Source organism: Podarcis erhardii, assembly GCF_964252035.2.
Source record: "Podarcis erhardii genome assembly, chromosome: 2".
In the NCBI taxonomy this organism is placed as follows: Eukaryota; Metazoa; Chordata; class Lepidosauria; order Squamata; family Lacertidae; genus Podarcis; species Podarcis erhardii.
This window is the reverse complement of record NC_138498.1, coordinates 25,469,436-25,489,840: the sequence shown is the minus strand read 5'-3', so window position 1 is coordinate 25,489,840 and position 20,405 is coordinate 25,469,436. Positions and strand designations below refer to the sequence as shown.

The window sequence follows — 20,405 nt, the reverse complement described above, 5'->3', positions numbered from 1 at the left end:
TTCTTGCTTCTAGATCGGAAAGCTGTGATTTCTCAAGGAATGCTGAAATGCCTTGGCTCCTCTATGTTCCTTAAAACAAAATGGGGAATTGGCTACCGCTTGAGGTATCTGTAGTCTGAAAGTCTATTTCAGTGTGTTCATTATTTTCCACTTTGCCTGAATTTTACAACTGATTTAAAAAAACACCCAGTTTGGTTAGCTGGAAGTATAATAGCAATGAGTAAACCTGGTAAATATGAACACTAGTTGGTTCATACTGCCTTATTTTCACAAGGTTATAAAAAAGCATTTGACAGAACAATTCTATATCTATCCACTCAGAGTTCCCACTAAATTTAATACCACCTACTCCCAGGTAAGTGAGTACAGGATTGCATTCTGAATAAAATATTAAATAATAATTGGATCAAGCAGGCTTATACCTGCTAGAAATTTCAGTAACATCCACAAAGTACTGAATGGAAATATGATTGAGTGTATCAGGTAGAGTTGCCTCCAAACGCCAAAACCCCCGCAATTTTTTTATTGACTTGCTTAATATCAGGCATGAAGAAACAGGGGGTCCAGTTTGGACTGCCAAGCCATTTCCCCCAAACATTGCCAACCTGTCCATCAGCTACTATCATTGGTGATGTCAGCGGGTGGGCTGGACCTTCTTGGAAAGCCATCTCTTTAGCCTCTGAAAGGAATCAGTGTACGGTGAGCCTTCCAAGGAAAAAAAAAGAGTCTGCTACCTTTTTGCTGCTGGAGAGAAGCAACAAAAGTGGGAGAGAGAAAATGTTGCAAAGAGCACTCAGTCTCCACTCTCCTATGCTCAGTCAGGAGCGTGGATATTAATTTAAAGCAGCCTTTTAAAAAAAAAATTAAAAAAATTATTGAATGATTTTATGTTACAAAAACATTACAACATACTACCACAAAATATAATTGAGAAATAAAAATTACATACACCAATATTTTGTTTGTTATTTGTTATTTACTGTCTTATTTCCTCCCAAACATTCCATACACACACACACATATTCTTTGCAGTAGTTTCCCTCCCCCTTTAAAGTTTGCTGGAGGAACTGCAGCAAGGAGCACTGCAAGCAGAAGGGATTTTGACAAGTGGGCTGGGCAACCCATTTGTCAATCACATTATGTCATAGGGATATGTGATTGACAACTAGATTGGCCCACCCATCTGTCAGAGTCAGCCTGCTGAAAAGAACTGACCCTTAGAAACAAAAAAGGTTCCCCACCTCTCGAATATATCTCAAACGTTTTTGTGATTTATCTGTTAGAGTTTTAGATAATTTATGAATAAAGGTAAAGGTAAAGTATTATGAATACTTATATGTAAATTTTGTTTTTCATTTGGATTAAGAAAATAAAGTTTATATGTTAAATTGGTTTACAATATGTTCCTTTTGTTACTTAAAAAACAAACAGACCATAGAGTCCCACCTTGTAAAAAATAATTAAACATTGTGTGTGTTTGTTTTTCCTTAGTATGCAAATAGACAGGTACTGTAACACAGAAGGCACAGCGTTTTTGATCAAGCAGCATATCCCTGGAGCCAGTTTGTTAAAGCAGACTGAAGAGCAGCTTGTGTATGCCTTACCTTTTAACGACATGGACAAATTTTCAGGTACACCTCATCTCCCCTTTGAACACCAGTGAAAATTGAAGAGTAGATGAGGAAAATAATGAAATTCATGGAAAGCTAAATTAAAATGGACTTCAAGAGAAATAACATAGGTTTTGGGCCTGCTATGCAAGGAAAAGAGATGGTATTTATTGTGAAATGGGTCAAAACACCCCAAACTATGTTTGGTTTGTGTTTTGTTTTTTGTAATCTTCCTTCCTTCCTTGGCAAGCTTTTAATAAAAATTATATAGTAGCAAGACAGTTCCCAGAAAACAACAAAAAACCCTCAATTTCAGACACATTTTGACACTCTGATAAATGAAGGAAAACATTCACCTTTTGTTTCATGTGACTTTGAACTGTTACGCTATATGCAATCATTAAACAATAGTGGCACCAAAGGCTTTTTTGTTGTTACACTCAACGGCAAACAGAAATAAGGCAGCATGATTGCAAGAAATGTAATAGCTATAAAGCTTAGCGGGAGAGAATAAACTCTGCATGCAGAAATCTCTGGCACCACCAGGTATGTCTGGGAAAGACTTGTGTCTGAAGCCCTGGAGACCCACTGTCATCGTAGACCAGCAGACAGACATAATACACCCATCCAGATACCTAACTTGGCGCTCAAGGCAGGCTATTTTTCTCTAAACCACACTCGCCTGTTCCACCCCTCATGCCATATATGATGTGCAGTCATAGAATCGTAGTGTGTGTGTGTCATCTAATTCAACCCCCTTCAATGCAAGAGTCATAGCTTAAAGAATCCCTGACAGATGGCCATCCAACTTCTGTTAAAAAACTTCCAATGAAGGAGAGTCCACCCACCTTTGGAAGTAGTCCATTCTACTGTCAAACAGCTCTTGCCATCAAAAAGTTATTCCTAATGTTTAGTCAAAGTCTCCTTGAACATCTTTGAGGGAAGGTAAAGATGCAACTCCCTGCTGAAATTGTTTGCAGGCACTTGCAAAGCCCAGTTTGTTTGCCTGCATGGTTTGATTACATCACGGTGATGTCAGGTGATTGACCTGTCAGCAATCCCATCCATCAGCAATGCATCCAATCTCTGCTGTAGGTAGGGATTGTTCAATGGTATAAGACAGCTTCCTATATTTCTATTTCCAAGCAGTAGCACGGCTCCTGCTGCTCCTGCTACTATTACCACATCTATTCCTGCTTCTTCTTCTAGCACTGTTTGCTGATCTAGACATGCATTCCCATTTGGGTGTTATTTCTTATGGCGTTTCCATGACTACCTTGGAAGATGTGTTCCTCAAGCTGGAAGTTGAAGCTGAAATTAACCACACAGGTGAGAATCAATGACAGTACTTCCTGTAGTACATTACAGATCAATGATTTGGTGGTGGGGGATAAATTCTAAGTTGCCTAACCTCTTACCCTCCTTAGATTTCAGTGCATTTAACTCGGAGCAAGCTGAAGATGAAATGGATGCAAAATCTATGGATGAGTTAGAGCAAAGCCTGCTAATGCTATCTGAGACAAAATCGTGTGTACTAAGCAATAAGTCTCTTTGGAAAAAACAGGTCTCTACTCTGGCAAAAGTTCATTTTCTTAATTTCAAACGTGACATCAAATCACTCACGGAAGTGTAAGCATCTTGGCTTTCTGTTTCTTAGTCCAAAATGTATGAGAGTCAGAAACGGAAATATGTTAAAAGGTTAAAACAGACCGCAGCCCAGAGTGAAGGTTGCATCTCAGATTGGCACCTTGTGTTGCAGCACCTGATAGGGAAATAGTGAATACAGCATGTGTGTGTGTGTGGAGGAATTGCTATTGAGTCTCTTCGCTACTTCCTATGCTGCACATATGTAAGCAGCACGCTACATCATTGTGGAGAGTGGAAGGTCTGTGTAGTTTTCCCTTATCTCTTAGTGCAAGTTAAATTTGGGACTCAGATAGCTGTTGTTGTTGTTGTTTAGTCGTTTAGTCGTGTTCAACTCTTCGTGACCCCATGAACCAGAGCACGCCCGGCGCTCCTGTCTTCCACTGCCTCCCGCAGTTTGGTCAAACTCATGCTGGTAGTTTTGCGAACACTGTCCAACCATCTCGTCCTCTGTGGTCCCCTTCTCCTTGTGCCCTCAATTTTTCCCAAATAGCTCAAATCTTTCTCAAATAGCTAGCATCCAGAAAGAGAGAGAGTACATATGTGCATGCATGCTTGAGAAACACAAGGGAGGTGTATGCATGCCTCCTGATCCCTATAATGTTCTAGTGTGCCAAGGAGAAGCCAGGAGATAGTTGGGGCTTGAGTGTGTTCATTCAGCCTTATTATATTAGATTATTTCTGCCCCACCTCACCTTTGCCAGCAATATCTGTGCGAATACTTAATGCGCTTCAAGAGGGCAGCTTGCCACATCCTGAAAAAATGTTTGAAAAGAAGTTCCAGTGAGGAAGTGGCAAATTTCAATCTGTGCACATTATTTACAAGGATAGAGGTGTTTGAAAAGAAATTGCATCATCAAACATCACATTTGGCTGCAAGTTTTCTTACCTAAGGCTTACACATGAACTTCAGGAAACTTTTCCGTCTTATGTTTTAACGATCCAAAAGAGAAGGAGTCCACGGAAGGAAAATAAGTGATTGCATTCATGTCACGCTCCAAGAGGGACAGATTGCTATTGCGTGAGACTGGGGGCTTATCCACATTTACCTTTCCTCTCTTTCAAGGCATGATCTGTGCGTTAAAGCTGCAGGTCTGAGCACCATTTTTGTTTTTAATCCTCTGGAGCTTTCCCCTGCTCTTTAAAGCTCCGTTGGAGCAAGCGTCAATGTGTGGAAAACTCAACTTGACATTGGCTCTGCTTGAGCACTAAATAATGGGTTTTCATGGGGAAAGCTCTAGGACAAAATAAAAAATTAAACACAAGCACAGACCTGTGCCTCGGAAGAGCAGGGAAAAGGTAAGTGTGGATAAGCCCTCTGACTATAATGCTAGTTTTTCAATAACACTCCCTGCCCCTTAACCTTTCTGAACTTTTTAAATACCACACAAGGTGCCTTAGATATCATACTCATGGACTGCTGTCTCAGTGTAGCTGTTTACAGGCTTGTACTTTTAGTATGTGGATGAGTGAAATCATTATTTAATGACTTGTCATCCAGAGCAGGGATTGCAGCCAATTTTACCAGTGGATACAGTTTTAAGGGTATTCTTCCAGAGAATGCTTGAGCAGGTCAACCTGGTTCTGATCTAGCAAGGTCCTTTCCTTTGTTACTGCGAAAGAGTACATGCTTGTCATCCTCAAGTTATTCTGAATATGTGTTTTGTATTGAATAAACTTAAGACAGATTGGTGTTTCCAGTAAAACAATGCAAAAATCACTTAGAGGTTTTACAAAAATTAAAAAGCATACAGATTGTGTTAAATTAAATAAAGAAATACTATGGATGATGGCTATTCAGTCTACCTCTGCTCTAAAGGTCACAATTCTTTACACTAATTTGTACCAGCTTTACGTGTACTTTTTTCTTCTTATTTCAGGTTTTTGCTATTAACAGTGTTCCTTGGTGTTGAGATTTATATGTTCAATATGTATCGGCAATACTTCAAAAATGCAGTGGTTCCTGTTACGTTTTCTCCAGACTTATACTTTCTTAAACCAAATGAAACTCATCATAAATACAAAAGCAGTCTCCTTGTTCAGAATTTCACTGGTAAGTTACATTTCAATTTATTCACTTTTATTCATTTCACCATTTGGCATTTCAATTTTTTTTTACTGTATGACATACACTAGGAATAAATTAAAAGTGTAATTAAGTTTAACAGTAATCAGTGTAATGAATGGTTAGCTTGAGGACAGGTAGAAAAATCAGCCTTCTGGCAAGTCTGGTTTGATTACCGCCCCCCCCCCCCATTCAATCACAAATTGAATTTAATGATATGTTTCTAGAATTGTATCTGGCCAACTTCATGGAACAGACTTTAAATAGTTTGATTTTTTACCAAAAAGCTGAAAGCTTTACAGCAGCATCAGTTAGTGGGCAGGGTATAAATATTTAAAAATAAATCAATAAAAGAAGCAACATTGTTTCATAATTATAGTGATTACATGACAGCACAGGTTATGTGTGTGTGTGTGTGTGTGTGTGTGTGTGTGTGTGTGTGTGTAATAATATATACACATCTTGTCAGTGCTTCAAGTCATGCACAAAGCAGACCCACTGAAATAATTAACTTTCATTTATTTCAATGTGTCAGGTCTGAGTATGACTTAATTGGAATTCACCCTAAAACTCTAAGGATATTTTGATGTTTATACGGGACTTCTGGAGAACATGAGCCTTCTTGTTTGCTGCAATACCAGTGCTAACTCTAAATGTTCAATAATAATATGTATCTTTGGCATAGCAGGGAATGGGGAAACACTTTGCATGCAAGGAATCTTTGTGCCTGTGAGACTAACCTTTCAACTTTCTTTATTGTCTCAACCTAGGATCAGACATTGATGACATCATCAGCTCTCTTATAAGCCAGTATGTACACACAGAAATATTCAATGGCAGTGATTATGTATCAGTTGCTCCCCACAATGGAGCATTAAATGTATCTCATGCAGGCAAGGTGAGAAGAAATGCAGGTTAAATATATTGGGTCTATGTGGGCATTGGTTCTGTTTGCTGGCAGGGAGTTGGGGTGCAAAATGAATTTTTTCCCCAAGTGAGATAGGGGAGGTTTTGAAATTTGAAGAGGGAACTCGACTAAGAAACAGGGCGGTAGGTCTTTTTCCTTTTTCGTCACTGTCAGCCTTGGTGGCAGCAGCAGTGGCAAGATCAAAGCTCACAGAGTTTTCTTTAATAGCTCACATGTCATTTCCTTTCTCCCAGACTGCCCTGGTGTTGTTCCAGCAGCACATAAAGTGCTAGGGGGAAGGAACGGTGGCACTAGAGATTTGTCGCTGATTATGCTCTTCTTGTTGTTGTTGTTTTCAGAACTACATCTTTACAGCTGCTTTTAACTGCTCCATGAAACACTCTTTACCGGTTATGATGAATATCATTAGCAATCTGTATCTGCACAATTTAAATGTCACAGAAAACATCCATGTCTGGAGTAGTTCGTTCTTCCAAGTGAGTAAATGCAAAGTCCCAAAAAGGTTCTTGTAAAATGAAGTTGCATTCCAATTTGTGACAGGTTGGCCTTTGTGTACATTGGATTGCATGACTTGTGATCTCCAAAACCAAACACGTCTTAATTGCCATGTGTTGTGGTCTCCCAGGTATTCCCTGGTTTGCAGCCCTAGTCAGGCTGCAAAACAGATTATTTATTAGTATTAGTTTTCAAACTTTTATTGTACTGTCTTTCAAAAGAATTAAAAATGCAAAAACCTTTAAACTAAATATAGCAAAAACAGACTGATTTATCAAACCATGGTTAGACCCCCCCCCCAAAAAAAACCCTTAAAATTATATTTCACCTTGGGGTTTTTTCCCTTTGTATTCTAATATTGCAATCTGTTATTTTGCAGAAAATTACTGACAGAGGTTTCATAATGGTGCTGGTTGTTCAAGCTTTGACAGTAGGAGTCACAATAACTGGATTGCCATCATATTTTTCCATGGACAATGCAGAAAACCATAGGGTAACTTTGTATTAGAACATACTTTTTTTAAAAAAAGCAATGTGAAATGTCCTATACATTGGTTCAACACAGTGATTCCTCAGACCATATTCCTCAGAGGGAAAATCAGGAGTCACCATAGTTATTCCCTTGCCACCTATTTGGCATCATAAGTTATTTTAACTGATTTCATACATTGTAGTGAATCAATTCAGGGCAGATATGGTTGTACGTAAAAGTGTTCAAATAGAATAAGGAAATAGCAGCAATATTTATAACTCCTCTGTTCAATCGCGCGGGTTGCAATTCGGCGCTTCTGCGCAGATGTGACTGCCAAAACCCGGAAGTAACCAGTTCCAGTACTTCCGGGTTTTGGCAGTCCGTAACCTGAAAAAACAAAACCTGAAGCGTCTGTAACCAGAGATATGACTGTAGTATTGTTCAGCTAACTGATACCATGCTGTCATAACTTGGGCTGGTTGTCATGCTGCATTCTGAAGAGCTTATTTATTGGGTTTGATTAGCAGGATATTCTGGTTCATATTCATTGCCACACTAGGACTCAGGTGGAAATTGCAGATCATTCTAGTGAACTTTCATTTTATCAATCATCAAGAGTCATTTTGCTTTTTCTTCCTCAAACTACGCATTTGCTACTACCACCCAAACTGTCCCATTATTCAGTCTCAGGGAAAAAAACCCACACCTGCTCTCTTAATTTTAATGATGCAACTATGTTTCTTTTCTTTTTCTTTTCTATGTGTCTTGTTTTTCTTTTTTTGCTCCATGTATGCCTGTGTTGACCAAACCTTAAGTTCAGAGAGCAAACACAAATTTAAAAACTTCCAGCCAAACTTTCATATATTCTCTGCAGATGTTTACATAACTGCTTGTTTCACTACTTACAAAGAAACTGGCGTAAAAGTAATTATTTAGATGGAAAGGATCCAAAAGCCTTACCTTCCTTACACACCATGTTTCTTGTAGTATAACACAACTCCTGATATATTGTGGTGGTGTACACTGTTGAGAAGTCTTCTGCTAGCTTTCCCACAAAAGTTAACAAACATTTTCTCTTTTCACAAATGGCTTTTTGGATCCCACCCTCTGGCTCTCTGAAAACACAGCTCTAGTAACTGTGCTTGCAACCTCTTTATTCATTACATTTACTTGGGAGTAAACCACATGGAGTTATGCGGGATTTACTTCAGAGTAAACATCAGAGTCTAAATGGGAGTATATAATTTGGCTAAATGCTGCTTACATTTATCCTTTTTAAAAAAATCATCTAATTGCATTTGACCTCAATATTCCTAACTAGGACTGTGCAGGCAATGGCCTATTGATCCCATGTTGTGCTGCCAGCCATATAGGATGAAAAAGAATAAATAAAGCTTCTTAATTCCAGTGTCTCTGGGTGGGAGGCTGCAGGCATTACCTTTATTTGTTGCTTGCTATTGTTAATGTTTAATATTTAATATTACTTTCAGTGACTGATCTTGGGCTAGGTACTCACTGTTGTGCCCCACTGTAAAACAGGACTAATGTCCTCTAGATGATATATATAGTGCATATATATATATGTGTGTGTGTGTGTGTGTGTGTGTTATGCATTTGATTTGCCTTGTAGTCTGTGGCTTGCCTCCCTGCTTTCGCCAGCTGGAGCCACCTGCTTGCATGCATATTAGTTCCTGCTTTCTCCTTGTGGCACTTGACTTGGATTGTGTTGGCCCTGCTATTGTCTGCCAAACCACACAGCTGAGCTGCTGGACCCTTAGCCCTACCCACTCCTGTACAGGAATGTCCCTATTTTCACCCATGAAATTTTGGGAGGTAAGTACTCCCTGGTGTGCAGGACTCTCTGCCATTGCTGTATTTTTCTTTGAGCTGCTCCCTAGTTGTAGATCATTTTAATTTTCTTAATAGGATATTTTCTTCCTCCATCTTGGTACATTTATCAGTTAGGGGTGTTTGAGGTGTCTTGTTTCAATTAAATTAGAATGACTCTTGATTTATGTTCTCAATGCTTTTCTTCTAGAAAACCGTATGTCCCAGCCCTACAGATAAGCTAGTGGCCGAGGGCTCAATCACACTTCTATTTGCCCATCACTTTCCTCCAGGAAAACCCACAGTTTAGCACCGATTCAGAACAAATCGCGATCTGCCGAAAATCTGGTTGCCATTTGATCTGATTTCATGCTGAAGAGTGGGTTTTCCTGGGGAAAGTGGCAAGCCAAAGCCAAAGCTACTCAGACCCGTATCTATAAAGTACAAGAAGTGTGGGTGAGCCCATAGAATGTTTTGTACTGTATTTTTTAAAAATAGTTCATTCTAGATCATATTATCAAAAGCAAAGGTACAGTTGCTGGATTTCCTGCCATTCCCCATATTTGACCTGGATTTTCATTTATTTTTTGCACCTTTGCAGATCAAAGCCTATACTCAACTTAAGTTATCAGGTCTTTATCCATCTGCATACTGGTGTGGGCAAGCACTAGTTGACATTCTTTTATATTACACTATTCTCCTCCTGATGGTCGGAATCTTGTTCATAGTTCACCATGGAATTATTTTTTTCCCTGAGGAGGCTCTTGCTGTGGTAAGTTTTGTTTTCTTGCAGATACTTTTATCCGTTCTTTGCTCCCCTTATTGGCGTCACCTCAACAACAGAAATCCAGTAGGATTCAGAAAAGATTTCCCTATGGCAGGAAGGAACTCTGTTGCCATGGAAAGCTCCACTGCACCTGTTGAAGGTGTGGGCAGGAATTACTAAACTACTGCTGGCAGGAATACCTGGAACCTTTCAATGGAAGAATAGGGCCAGTGATGGAGCCACTGGTTCAAAAATCAGTCTGTTTCCCTTGGAGGAACCGATTCAGGACTCTTTGCTGCGCCATCCACAAAGAATAAAAATTAACTGCCCAGGTAGGCAGGAGCCGGCAGAACTGCGGATGTGATGGCAAATCTGCCATTCTTCAGCCCTAGTAAAGATTCTTCCCCACGGCACCATTTTATTTTATTTATTACAAAAGCAGAATAACATCGTATTCAACTTGGAGGTTCCCAAAGCACCTTACAGAGCACAGCCAGACACAAGACACATAATTACTAAAATCAACAGAGCAGCGAAGTGAACATAAAGCAGAAATTGCCTGTGTAATGGCATTGCCTGCCATTTCACATGCTGCACTCACTGAAGTGTATTTCAAACATCCTGCAATAAATAATGTAGTACAGTGGTACCTCGGGTTAAGTACTTAATTCGTTCCAGAGGGCCATACTTAACCTGAAACTGTTCTTAACCTGAAGCACCACTTTAGCTAATGGAGCCTCCTGCTGCTGCCGCGCTGCCAGAGCACGATTTCTGTTTTCATCGTGAAGCAAAGTTCTTAGCCTGAAGCACTATTTCTGGGTTAGCGGAGTCTGTAACCTGAAGCGTATGTAACCTGAAGCGTATGTAACCCAAGGTACCACTGTATACTTATGTTTTTCTGCTCTACTTTTAACCCAAAGAACCATCAACCTTTTGGCTTTTAAATTGGCATAGGAGCAGATGGTAGCACTTTAAATGAATACAGCACACTGCAGGTAGTGAGGAACTTTCAACAATGTGCAATAATTAAGGGAGTCTTTGTATTTTCTTTTTTGTTTTTGTATTAAAAATATGACCCCTGATTTCATTTGCAAAACATTGCAGGCTATTCTAGGGTTGCCATATTTCAAGTTGTTGAGCTTTTTTGGGAGGGAGCAAAGTTGGTCTTTTATTTACAATGGGATCTGAGAAAGGAGACACTCTTTGTTTGAGGGTTGAAGCCATGTGGGCATTTGTTTGTGTCTGGAGAGTGCAGAAGACTGCTATTATTAGGGGGTAAGCTGCCCACTGCTTTGGGTGTCAACCAACCAAATCATACTTGTACTCATTCTCATTACAGTGGTACCCCGCAAGACGAACGCCTCGGAAGACGAAAAACTCGCTAGACGAAGGGGTTTTTTGTTTTCTTAGCCGCTTCGCAAGACGCATTTCCCTATGGGCTTGCTTTGCAAAACGAAGCTTGCCCCGCAAGCTCCGGGGATAGCGGGGAAGCGCAGCGCGTCTTCCCCGCTGTCCCTGGACCTCTTTTGAAGCAAGGGGCAGCAACGCGCGCGCCTTCCCCTCTGTCCCCGGAGATTGCGGGGTAGGCAACGGGGAGAAGCAATCTTCTCCCCGCTGCCCCTTGCTTTAAAACAGGTCCGGGGACAGAGGGGAAGGCGCGCGGCGCTTCCCCTCTGTCCCCGGACGGTCTCCATAGGAACGCATTGATTGATTTTCAATGCATTCCTATGGGAAACCGTGCTTCGCAAGAAGAAAAACTCGCAAGAAGAAAAAACTTGCGGAACGAATTAATTACGTCTTGCGAGGCACCACTGTAGTTGAGTTCATTGATTTCAGTGGGTCTGCTCTGAGTATGACTAACGTTGGATATAACCCTTTATTCTTTTTAGGCAGCCCTAAGTAAAGCACAAACTTTCACCTGACAAAAATTAAGAGCATGAACCCTAATTAGATCTACCTTCTCTTCTCCCCTTTGCAGGTGTGCTTAACTTTTTGCTCTGCTACATCCCATGACATTGCCACCCACAAGAGGCCCATGTATGCCTCCCATACATAGATCCCCAGTCTTCCTGAAGTCTGCATTCAGGCTACGACCATTTGTAGTCCACACACCCAGCTCTGTAGGGTGTGGAAGTTCTGATATATGTACAGTGGTACCTCGTTTTATGAACTTAATCCATTCTGGAAGTCCGTTCTTAAACCGAAATTGTTCTTAAACCGAGGTGTGCTTTCCCTAATGAGGCCTCCCGCTGCCATTGCCCTTCCACCAATCAGATTTCATTCTTAGACCAAGGTAAAGTTCTCAGACACTACTTCCAGTTTTGCGGATTTCGTAAACTGAATTGTTGGTAAACAGCACTGTTCTTATACCGAGGTACCACTGTATATGACAGTGGCGTAGCGTGTGGGGTGCAGGGGGGGCCGGCCGCACTGGGCGCAACATCTGGGGGTTAGGGTTAGGGGGCGCAAATCCATGGGTTAGGGGGCACAAATTACTTGCCTTGCCCCGGGTGCTGACAACCCACGCTACGCCACTGGTATATGAAACATGCCTACATTGAGCTCTGTAACTTGAGTCACCTTCCCTCAGGAAAGGTGACAGATTGTATTCTGTGTTCTTAATCATTTTGTTGTGTTTTCATGTTATGCATAACTCAAATTTAATTTCCCCCCTGCAGGTTTTGTGCCTTATTGGCTACGTACCATCGGTAATTTTGTTCCATTATGTTGTCTCTTTCACCTTCAAAACAATACAAAACACCAAAGAATTTTGGTCATTAATTTTTTCAACAGTAAGTAAAAGTGTAGTACTTGATTCATCTTTCTTAGTTAATGCAATTTAGTATTTTAATTGATTGATTGTTATATTTAAGAAATAATTATGTCTTTTTTTCATTTGGGTTGTAGCTCAGTTCTGCAAGTGCATAGTTTACAGGATTCATTATTTGTCTCTTAGGTACTATTTACTGTTCCTTTTATTCTGGATATTACGTTTCACTTTCTTAGCAAAAGCAATCTATACAGCTGGTTTTTCAGTTGCCCACGTGAAAATGCATGCTACAACATTTTTTAAAGATGGCTAAAAAGAAATCAAATGGTGCTCTAATTTTATTGTAATTATCTTTATTTCTTTTCCCTTTTCAGGTAGCCTTGATTTGTGTTATTGTTATTGATGTAGCTTTTATTCAGTCGTACGCAATAGCAATTATAATTCACACGTGCTTTTCTATCTTCATCCCAATATATCCTCTTATTGGGTGTCTCATTTCTCTAACAGAGGTAAGTTAGCAGTGAACTGAAACAGTGATAAATTTTTTCTGTAGTTTCAAAAGTCTGGTGTGCAGGAGGCAATACATTTGATTAAAATCTCATTCCACATTACTCACTACATGACTTAAGACTACATGACTTATGGGCAACCATAGCTGGGCTCGGGAAACTGAACTATTTTGAAAGTTGGGAAATAGGTTGTTATTTCTTGCAAACAACAGCTGTTCATATATAGCATTTGATATAGCAATCTGATTTTAGGGGTATTCCAATAAAAGGGTAATTCAGATTGAAATCCACTTTGTGTTGGGATTCAGGGTATGTGTGTGGATTGGGTCGAGGTGTCCTTCCATCCAGCCCTGTTGGCCTCCATCTGTATTGGAATTACTTAAGCTATTTTCTTATTTTGGTGGACAGGGAGTGCAATAGTTTGGTTTGTTAAACACAATTCTGAATCAAACCAGCTAGTGTATACCCTCTGCTAGTCAGCAGTAGACTGATCTTCTTTACAATACCATGGATTATGAGAGGTGCCATATTTACTTGAATGTAATGCACACCTTTTCTGGCCCAATTGCACTGTGAAAATTAGGGTGCACGATAGATTTGATGGCATATTTGCATTCGCTAGCAAATGCTTTTTTGGTTTCAAGGTTTTGAAAATTGAGGTGCGCCTTAGATTCGATTGTGCATTATAATAATAATAATAATAATAATAATAATAATAATAATAATAATAATAATAATAAAATTAAATTATTATTTGTACCCTGCCCATCTGGCTGGGTTTCCCCAGCCACTCTGGGCGGCTTCCATAGAAACCAAAAATACACTAAAATATCACACATTAAAAACTTCCCTGAACAGGGCTGCCTTAAGATGTCTTCTGAATGTCAGGTAGTTATTTATCACTTTAACATCTGATGGGAGGGCGTTCCACAGGGCGGGCGCCACTACCGAGAAGGCCCTCTGCCTGGTTCCCTGTAGCTTTGCTTCTCGCAATGAGGGAACCGCCAGAAGGCCCTCGGCACTGGACCTCACCGTCCGGGCAGAACGATGGGGGTGGAGACGCTCCTTCAGGTATACTGGGCCGAGGCCGTTTAGGACTTTAAAGGTCAACACCAGCACTTTGAATTGTGCTCGGAAACACAATTAGATTTGCCTAAATACGGTATTAGATGGCAGTTCAAGATAGATGTTCTCAGTAGTGACCCCTGACTTTGGAATGCCCTCCCCTCTCAGATGCAAGTAGTACCAACACTGGTGGAGTTTCAACACCAGCCTATTCATTCAAGCATTGTACCAAGTGTTGATTCTCACCTTTTTGATCTAGTTATGTTATGTTAACTAGTTATCTAGTTATTGCTTTTATTTAAGTTGTATTTAAATAAAATCTACTGTTTTTCTTGTATTTTGATGCTCTCTTTGAAACGAGGAAAAGCAGGTTTGTTTGATGTAAAAATGTATGTTTTTTGATGAGCTTCCTGCAAAAATCAGTTTGCGGAAGAAATAATTCAAATAAATTAATTGTTTCGAAAAGCATTGTAAAAGCATTTTCTAAATGGTAATATTATATAAATGAACTCAGAATGACCTGTAGAAATATGAGGGAGGAAATATTGAAATAAACACTTTCTATATTGTTAGGTAGCAGAGAAGCTTGGTCGAAATATGGAAAGAAATACAGAAAGGCTATTGGTTTCAACAATAGCGGTAGGCACCATATTTTCCCTTAAGAATTTAAGAGATGGGTTGTCTGGATACACTTTTACATGTAATGATAAGGTGTTATTGTTTTTATTTTATTTCATAAAATGTATATACTACTTGCATGTAAAAAACCTCGAAGCGGTTTACAAAAAGGTGTGGGACAGGTGAGCATGGTTTGGAAAAAGCTGCCTCTTGGGTCATATTTGACCCCCTGGCCGGTCAAGTTTGATCCATGGGCCAAAGGTTTTCCATCACTGATCTATGGGGAAGACACGGCAGTAATCATGGTCATTAAACTGAGCTTAAAGGGTTGTTTTAGAGTTATTTTGCTAAAACATAGCAAGTGTATGCTGGTGCAACTAGTCTTGCTTCTAACACTAGCTGAAGATCTTCCATTTTTGATGTACTGTTCCTGACCCTCCCACCACTGTGGCATATAAATGATATTGAAGGATGTGTAACATAAGCTGGGTTCAGGCGTCCTACTAATTGCTTAAATAAATACCATATTTTCTGCTCTATAAGATGCACCCAACCATAAGATGAACCTAGTTTTTAGAGGAGGAAAACAAGAAAGAAAAAAAAGATTCTGAATCAAATGTTGTTGAAGAGGCTTTGCGCGGCTATCCCTGAAGCCAGAACAGCAAGAGGGATTGCTGCGCAGCAATCCCTCTTGCTCTTCTGGCTTCAGCGATAGCTGCACAGTCTGCATTCGCTGCATAAGACGCACACACATTTCCCCATTTTAGGCGGGAAAAAGTGTGACTTATAGAGCGAAAAATACAGTAAATAGTTGTGGAGATAACCGACAGATTGGTGCAGAAAGGGAAATGTAATGAAGGTCTTAAGATGCTCCATCAGTCTAATTGTATTGTATATATTGCTTTGTGGTGCCTCATGTAAAGTGTGATACATAAAGTAAATAATAATATTTTTTTTATCATTGTATTTATATTCTACTTTTTCTTCAAAGAGTTCAAGGTGGCGTACACACTTACTGCCCCCCTTTTATCCTCTCAACAACCCTGTGAGGCAGGTTAGGCTGAGAAGAAATGACTGGCCTAAGGTCACCCAGTGAGATTCACGCCAAGTGGGGATTTGAATCCTGGTCTCCCAGGTCCTGCTGGGACGCGGGTGGTGCTGTGGGTTAAACCACAGAGCCTAGGACTTACCAATCAGAAGGTCGGCAGTTCGAATCCCCGCGACGGGGTGAGCTCCCGTTGCTCTGTCCCTGCTCCTGCCAACCTAGCAGTTCCAAAGCACGTCAAAGTGCAAATAGATTAATAGATGGCGGGAAGGTAAACAGTGTTTCCGTGCGCTGCTCTGGTTCGCCAGAAGCGGCTTAGTCATGCTGGCCACATGATCCAGTAGCTGTACGCCGGCTCCCTCGGCCAATAAAGCGAGATGAGCGCCACAACCCAGAGTCGGCCACAACTGGACCTAATGGTCAGGAGTCCTTTTACCTTTATCTTACTCCCAGGTCCTAGTCCAGCACTCTAACCACTACACCACACTGGCTCTATCTTACATTGTTTTGTGGGAAGAGAGTGGAGCAATGTGCAAAGAGGGGGAATGCATCTAGGGTCCTTTGCAAATGAGGAAATCCATTTTCTTTAATGTGCTTATTCCTTTCTTCTCTTTTAGCCCTACCTGCAATGTGTCATTTGGCTCTTCCTTCTACGCTATCTTGAGGTGAAATATGGCGGCAAATCAATGAGAAATGACCCATTTTTCAGGTTGGCATGCCTCTATTTACGGTACTGAAATTACTACACGAAACCAGTGTTAGTCAGTAGTGAACTGCAACAAAGTATACACATTAAAAGTCTCTTGGTCCATGGAGAAGTGACCACTTGCTGATGTTTAGGGCTTAAGGGAGGGCTGGAGTTATTACTTAGATAGGCAATACTTTTAGGGACGTTAGTGAAGCAATTGGAGTCCAAGAGTTTGCCCTGGGATCCTTGCAATGCCACAACTTTTTCTGTTCACGATCTAAGAGTTGTGTCTTTGACATCCTTTCTGATGCTACTTTATTAGGCAAACTAAAATATCACAGAATAGTGTGTATGCTTTCCTACTTAGTGGATCAGGCCACCAGCACCAGAGAGTTCATTTGAACTTTCTCCCAAGTCAAACACTTCAATATGCTTTAGAATGAGAAGGAAAACAAAACCTTCACACAGTTTCTCTGAACACCCACCCATCGTCCAACCATTTCTTTAGCTGATTGAATATGTGACGATTCTTGCATGAAAGAGCATTCTTCTTATTGTTGCACATAAGAAACTGAATCAGGGATAAATGGGATATTATCAGCGATTGCAGTGTGAATGCTGCCACCTTCTCATTCACCCAACCAATCTAGCAAAATATCTCACTAGGTGTTTTTCTAGGCAATTCTGTCACAAGGTCACATTGGACAGGGAAGTATCAATATGGTTTCATGTAGGTCTACCTGATGGCATTATTTCTGTTAGTTCCATCTGTTCAGAGGTCCCAATGAGCAGATTTCACATATATTTCCTTAACTTCAGAACTCCTGCGAAGCTGAAGGCCAGGAAATCGCCAGATGTGCCGTTTGACGAGGATGAAGATGAAGATGTTGTGGCTGAGAGGTTGAGGGTTAAGGAGATGACAACGAGCCAGAGCTGTGAGGAGGTAAATCTTGCTCTTTAGTATCAACCCTGTTGACACTGGCACCTACTGGCACCTGGTCGTATTGTAAGACCTGTATAAGGGGTGATGTTCGCCAGAAGCGAACCTTACCTTACCTGTCTTATAGTGATAGTCTGTTTCAAAAAGCACAATTTCCAAATCACGAGTTATGCACCTTGTTTAACTAACAATCCCTGGTTAGCAGAAGACACGCTAAGTTTATGGGAATTGAAAGTAAATGCCCATGAAATCCTTCTCCTGGCTGCACAGGTGAGCATGTGAGGTTGAGGCTTTGCTCAGGCTTGTTTCAACTTGTGCACGTAGCAAGAAAGCTTGGTTTAGTTTTCCATGTGCGTTATTAATTAAGCTCTGTTATCTTTTGTTTCACTAGAAACCGGCCATTTTGGTCAGCAATTTACATAAAGATTATGATGAAAGGACAGATTTTCTTCTCGGAAGAAAAATCAAGAAGGTGGCAACCAATCAGGTCTTTTTTTGTGTAAAAAAAGGTTAGTTGTAAAAATAAATAAGTCGGGAAAATAAATGCACCATCTCATTAAACAGAACTGCACATTTTACGTGTTTGCCTTTTCTTTTTCCAGGAGAAATTATGGGACTGCTAGGCCCCAATGGAGCTGGGAAGAGCACACTGATTAATATGTTGGTGGGAGAAGTAGAACCAACCTCAGGCCAGGTATTCAAGGGCAACCTGAAGCTGGTGTCCCCCTTTTCCATCCAGAACAGGTTTCATAGCTCAGGCTGTAGTCCTATTTTTTCAGAGGGTAAAAAATGTTATTTCATACTGAGGATCCATACTCTTTTCTGGATATTTCTTTCCAGCTGGCATGTAAATACCTAAACCTCAGCTAGATGCCCAAAGAAGATTATGCAAGAGTGGGGTGCCCATTATTGGAAATGTTCATGCATATGAATTTTCAGTGCCTAACTCCTTTTTGGTTTCATAGATAATCTCAGAACTATGAACTGGGGGGGGGGGTGTCACAAGACCTACTAAAATACATGGTTGAGAGTTGTGAACAGACTCATGTTTGCTTTGCTTCTAAAGTTAACACTTTTAGAGGGGGTACAATGGGTTTTCCATTCATATGATATATGGCTTAGATTCAGAAATAGGCACTGGGATGTTGTGACTACTCATAGGAAGGCTATATCCCAGATGGCTCCTGGTATATAAAAGAGTGATCATGTAGTAAAACCAAACCTGAGCATTTCTTGTCATTTTTTTTTTAATTTAACTTTCCATACGATCAACTTTTCTGCATGTTAACTGAAAACTATATGTAAAAATATTGAATAAGGACTGGTATATTCACAGGTGCTGATGGGAGATTATTCTTTAGGCGAAAGTAACAAGGATAGCTCCATGAGATTTATGGGATACTGTCCACAGACAAATCCACTTTGGCCTGATATTACATTGCAGGAACATTTTGAAATTTATGGTGCTATCAAAGGAATGAGTGAAAGTAACATGAAAGAATTCATAAAATGGTAAATGTATATTTTAAACACTTCGTTTACATTCAGAGAAGTTTATTCTCTCATACTTTGGTGTAATGTCTCCCTAAAAATGGTTGTTAGCTTCAACTTAAAGACCACACCACACAGATTCTTGTAGATACACAGATATATCTAAGACATAAATTTGCATCATTTTATTTTTAGGCTGATGAAAGCTGTAGTTCAGATTCTGCTTTCTGTTATGTATCAAAATCTTCTGTGCTAGTTTGAAAGGTAATTTGTAGTCAACAGTCTAAGTTACAGACAAAATTGTCAGGTTGCAAGACTTTTCTGGTCACATTTCTTAAAACACCATAAAAAAACACTTAAGCTACCTGTGGCATACATCTTGATTATTTCTGTAGGGAAGATCAATCCAGTTAAAACCACAAATAGTGTAAAGTTAACTGGAGATCAAATAATACTAGCTAAAACACAAAATGTCATATGAAGTAATTTACTTGAAAAAGAACTAATGAGCATACGCTAAAGTTCTCTAATACTTGTTTCTTAGAATGTTTAACACTGTATACTTTTGTTTTTCTCCAGCATTTCCCATGCACTTGACCTCAAGGAACATCTACAGAAAAGAGCAAAGGACCTTGGAGTAGGAATCAAACGAAAGGTATTTGATTGTTGTTTTTAAGCTGAATTGCTAAAACCAAAAATCCAGGATCAATAAGCCTGGATATGCATGACCACTGTGAATCCACACATTCTTGTTTCATATGAGCGGCAAAACAAACCATTGCTTATTATTGTGTGCAAACCCAGAAACTATGGTTAATCACCAAAGCAAGCCAGGGGGCATTAAGCCCAAAAAAATTGCTTAATAACCTGGCTTCTTTTGAATCTAGTTTCTAGGTTTGCTCACAATGGAAAGCTTTGCTAAAAATATTGGCTTGTTCTGCCACTGGTAGGAAGGAAGGAGCAAAGTAGTAGGAAATGGGCTGCATGATGATGCACATCACTTGTGCATATCCCAGAATTAAGTCAGGATTTTTGGCTTGGCATTAGTGTTCAAATGCAGCCAATGGTGCATTGTATAATGGTCACCCTTCCCTTCCCTTCTCTTTCAGTTATGCTTTGCTCTTAGTATGCTTGGTAACCCTAATGTTACTCTATTAGATGAGCCATCTACTGGTATGGACCCTGTAGGGATACAGCAGATGTGGTGAGTAACCCCAAATATCATGGAGGCTTTATGTGGAAAGCAATATCACATGTGTGTGTGGCTTATAACCATGCTTTGCTCATTATCTCTCTTCTGCTTCTGAACAGTAGGCTCAGTCTTTTTGCATCTTTACAATATACATATCTTGAAGATACATGCTTAGATAATCTATCCCATATTATTGGCTGCCTTCCTATTAATGCTATAGGTGTATTCATTTATATATATGACAGATGTTAGCAGGGCTAAAACAAACCTTCTCCCCTGA

General features: G+C 40.1%; 1 protein-coding gene across 2 annotated transcripts in view; it reads left to right on the top strand.

The window, feature by feature from the left end:
- LOC309334859 (cholesterol transporter ABCA5-like) overlaps positions 1–20,405 on the top strand; it is a 52,485-nt gene that overhangs the window by 24,976 nt on the left and 7,104 nt on the right. For both annotated transcript variants that reach the window (XM_081849502.1, XM_081849501.1), the window contains exons 16-34: positions 14–104; positions 1,492–1,631; positions 2,820–2,939; positions 3,038–3,239; positions 5,135–5,307; positions 6,090–6,217; positions 6,586–6,723; positions 7,122–7,235; positions 9,643–9,813; positions 12,486–12,599; positions 12,952–13,086; positions 14,725–14,790; positions 16,432–16,523; positions 17,322–17,445; positions 17,834–17,951; positions 18,045–18,136; positions 18,779–18,954; positions 19,513–19,588; positions 20,043–20,137. In XM_081849502.1, coding sequence (XP_081705628.1) covers positions 14–104; positions 1,492–1,631; positions 2,820–2,939; positions 3,038–3,239; positions 5,135–5,307; positions 6,090–6,217; positions 6,586–6,723; positions 7,122–7,235; positions 9,643–9,813; positions 12,486–12,599; positions 12,952–13,086; positions 14,725–14,790; positions 16,432–16,523; positions 17,322–17,445; positions 17,834–17,951; positions 18,045–18,136; positions 18,779–18,954; positions 19,513–19,588; positions 20,043–20,137 — 2,365 coding nt within the window. The remainder of the gene's footprint in view (positions 1–13; positions 105–1,491; positions 1,632–2,819; positions 2,940–3,037; positions 3,240–5,134; positions 5,308–6,089; positions 6,218–6,585; positions 6,724–7,121; positions 7,236–9,642; positions 9,814–12,485; positions 12,600–12,951; positions 13,087–14,724; positions 14,791–16,431; positions 16,524–17,321; positions 17,446–17,833; positions 17,952–18,044; positions 18,137–18,778; positions 18,955–19,512; positions 19,589–20,042; positions 20,138–20,405) is intronic.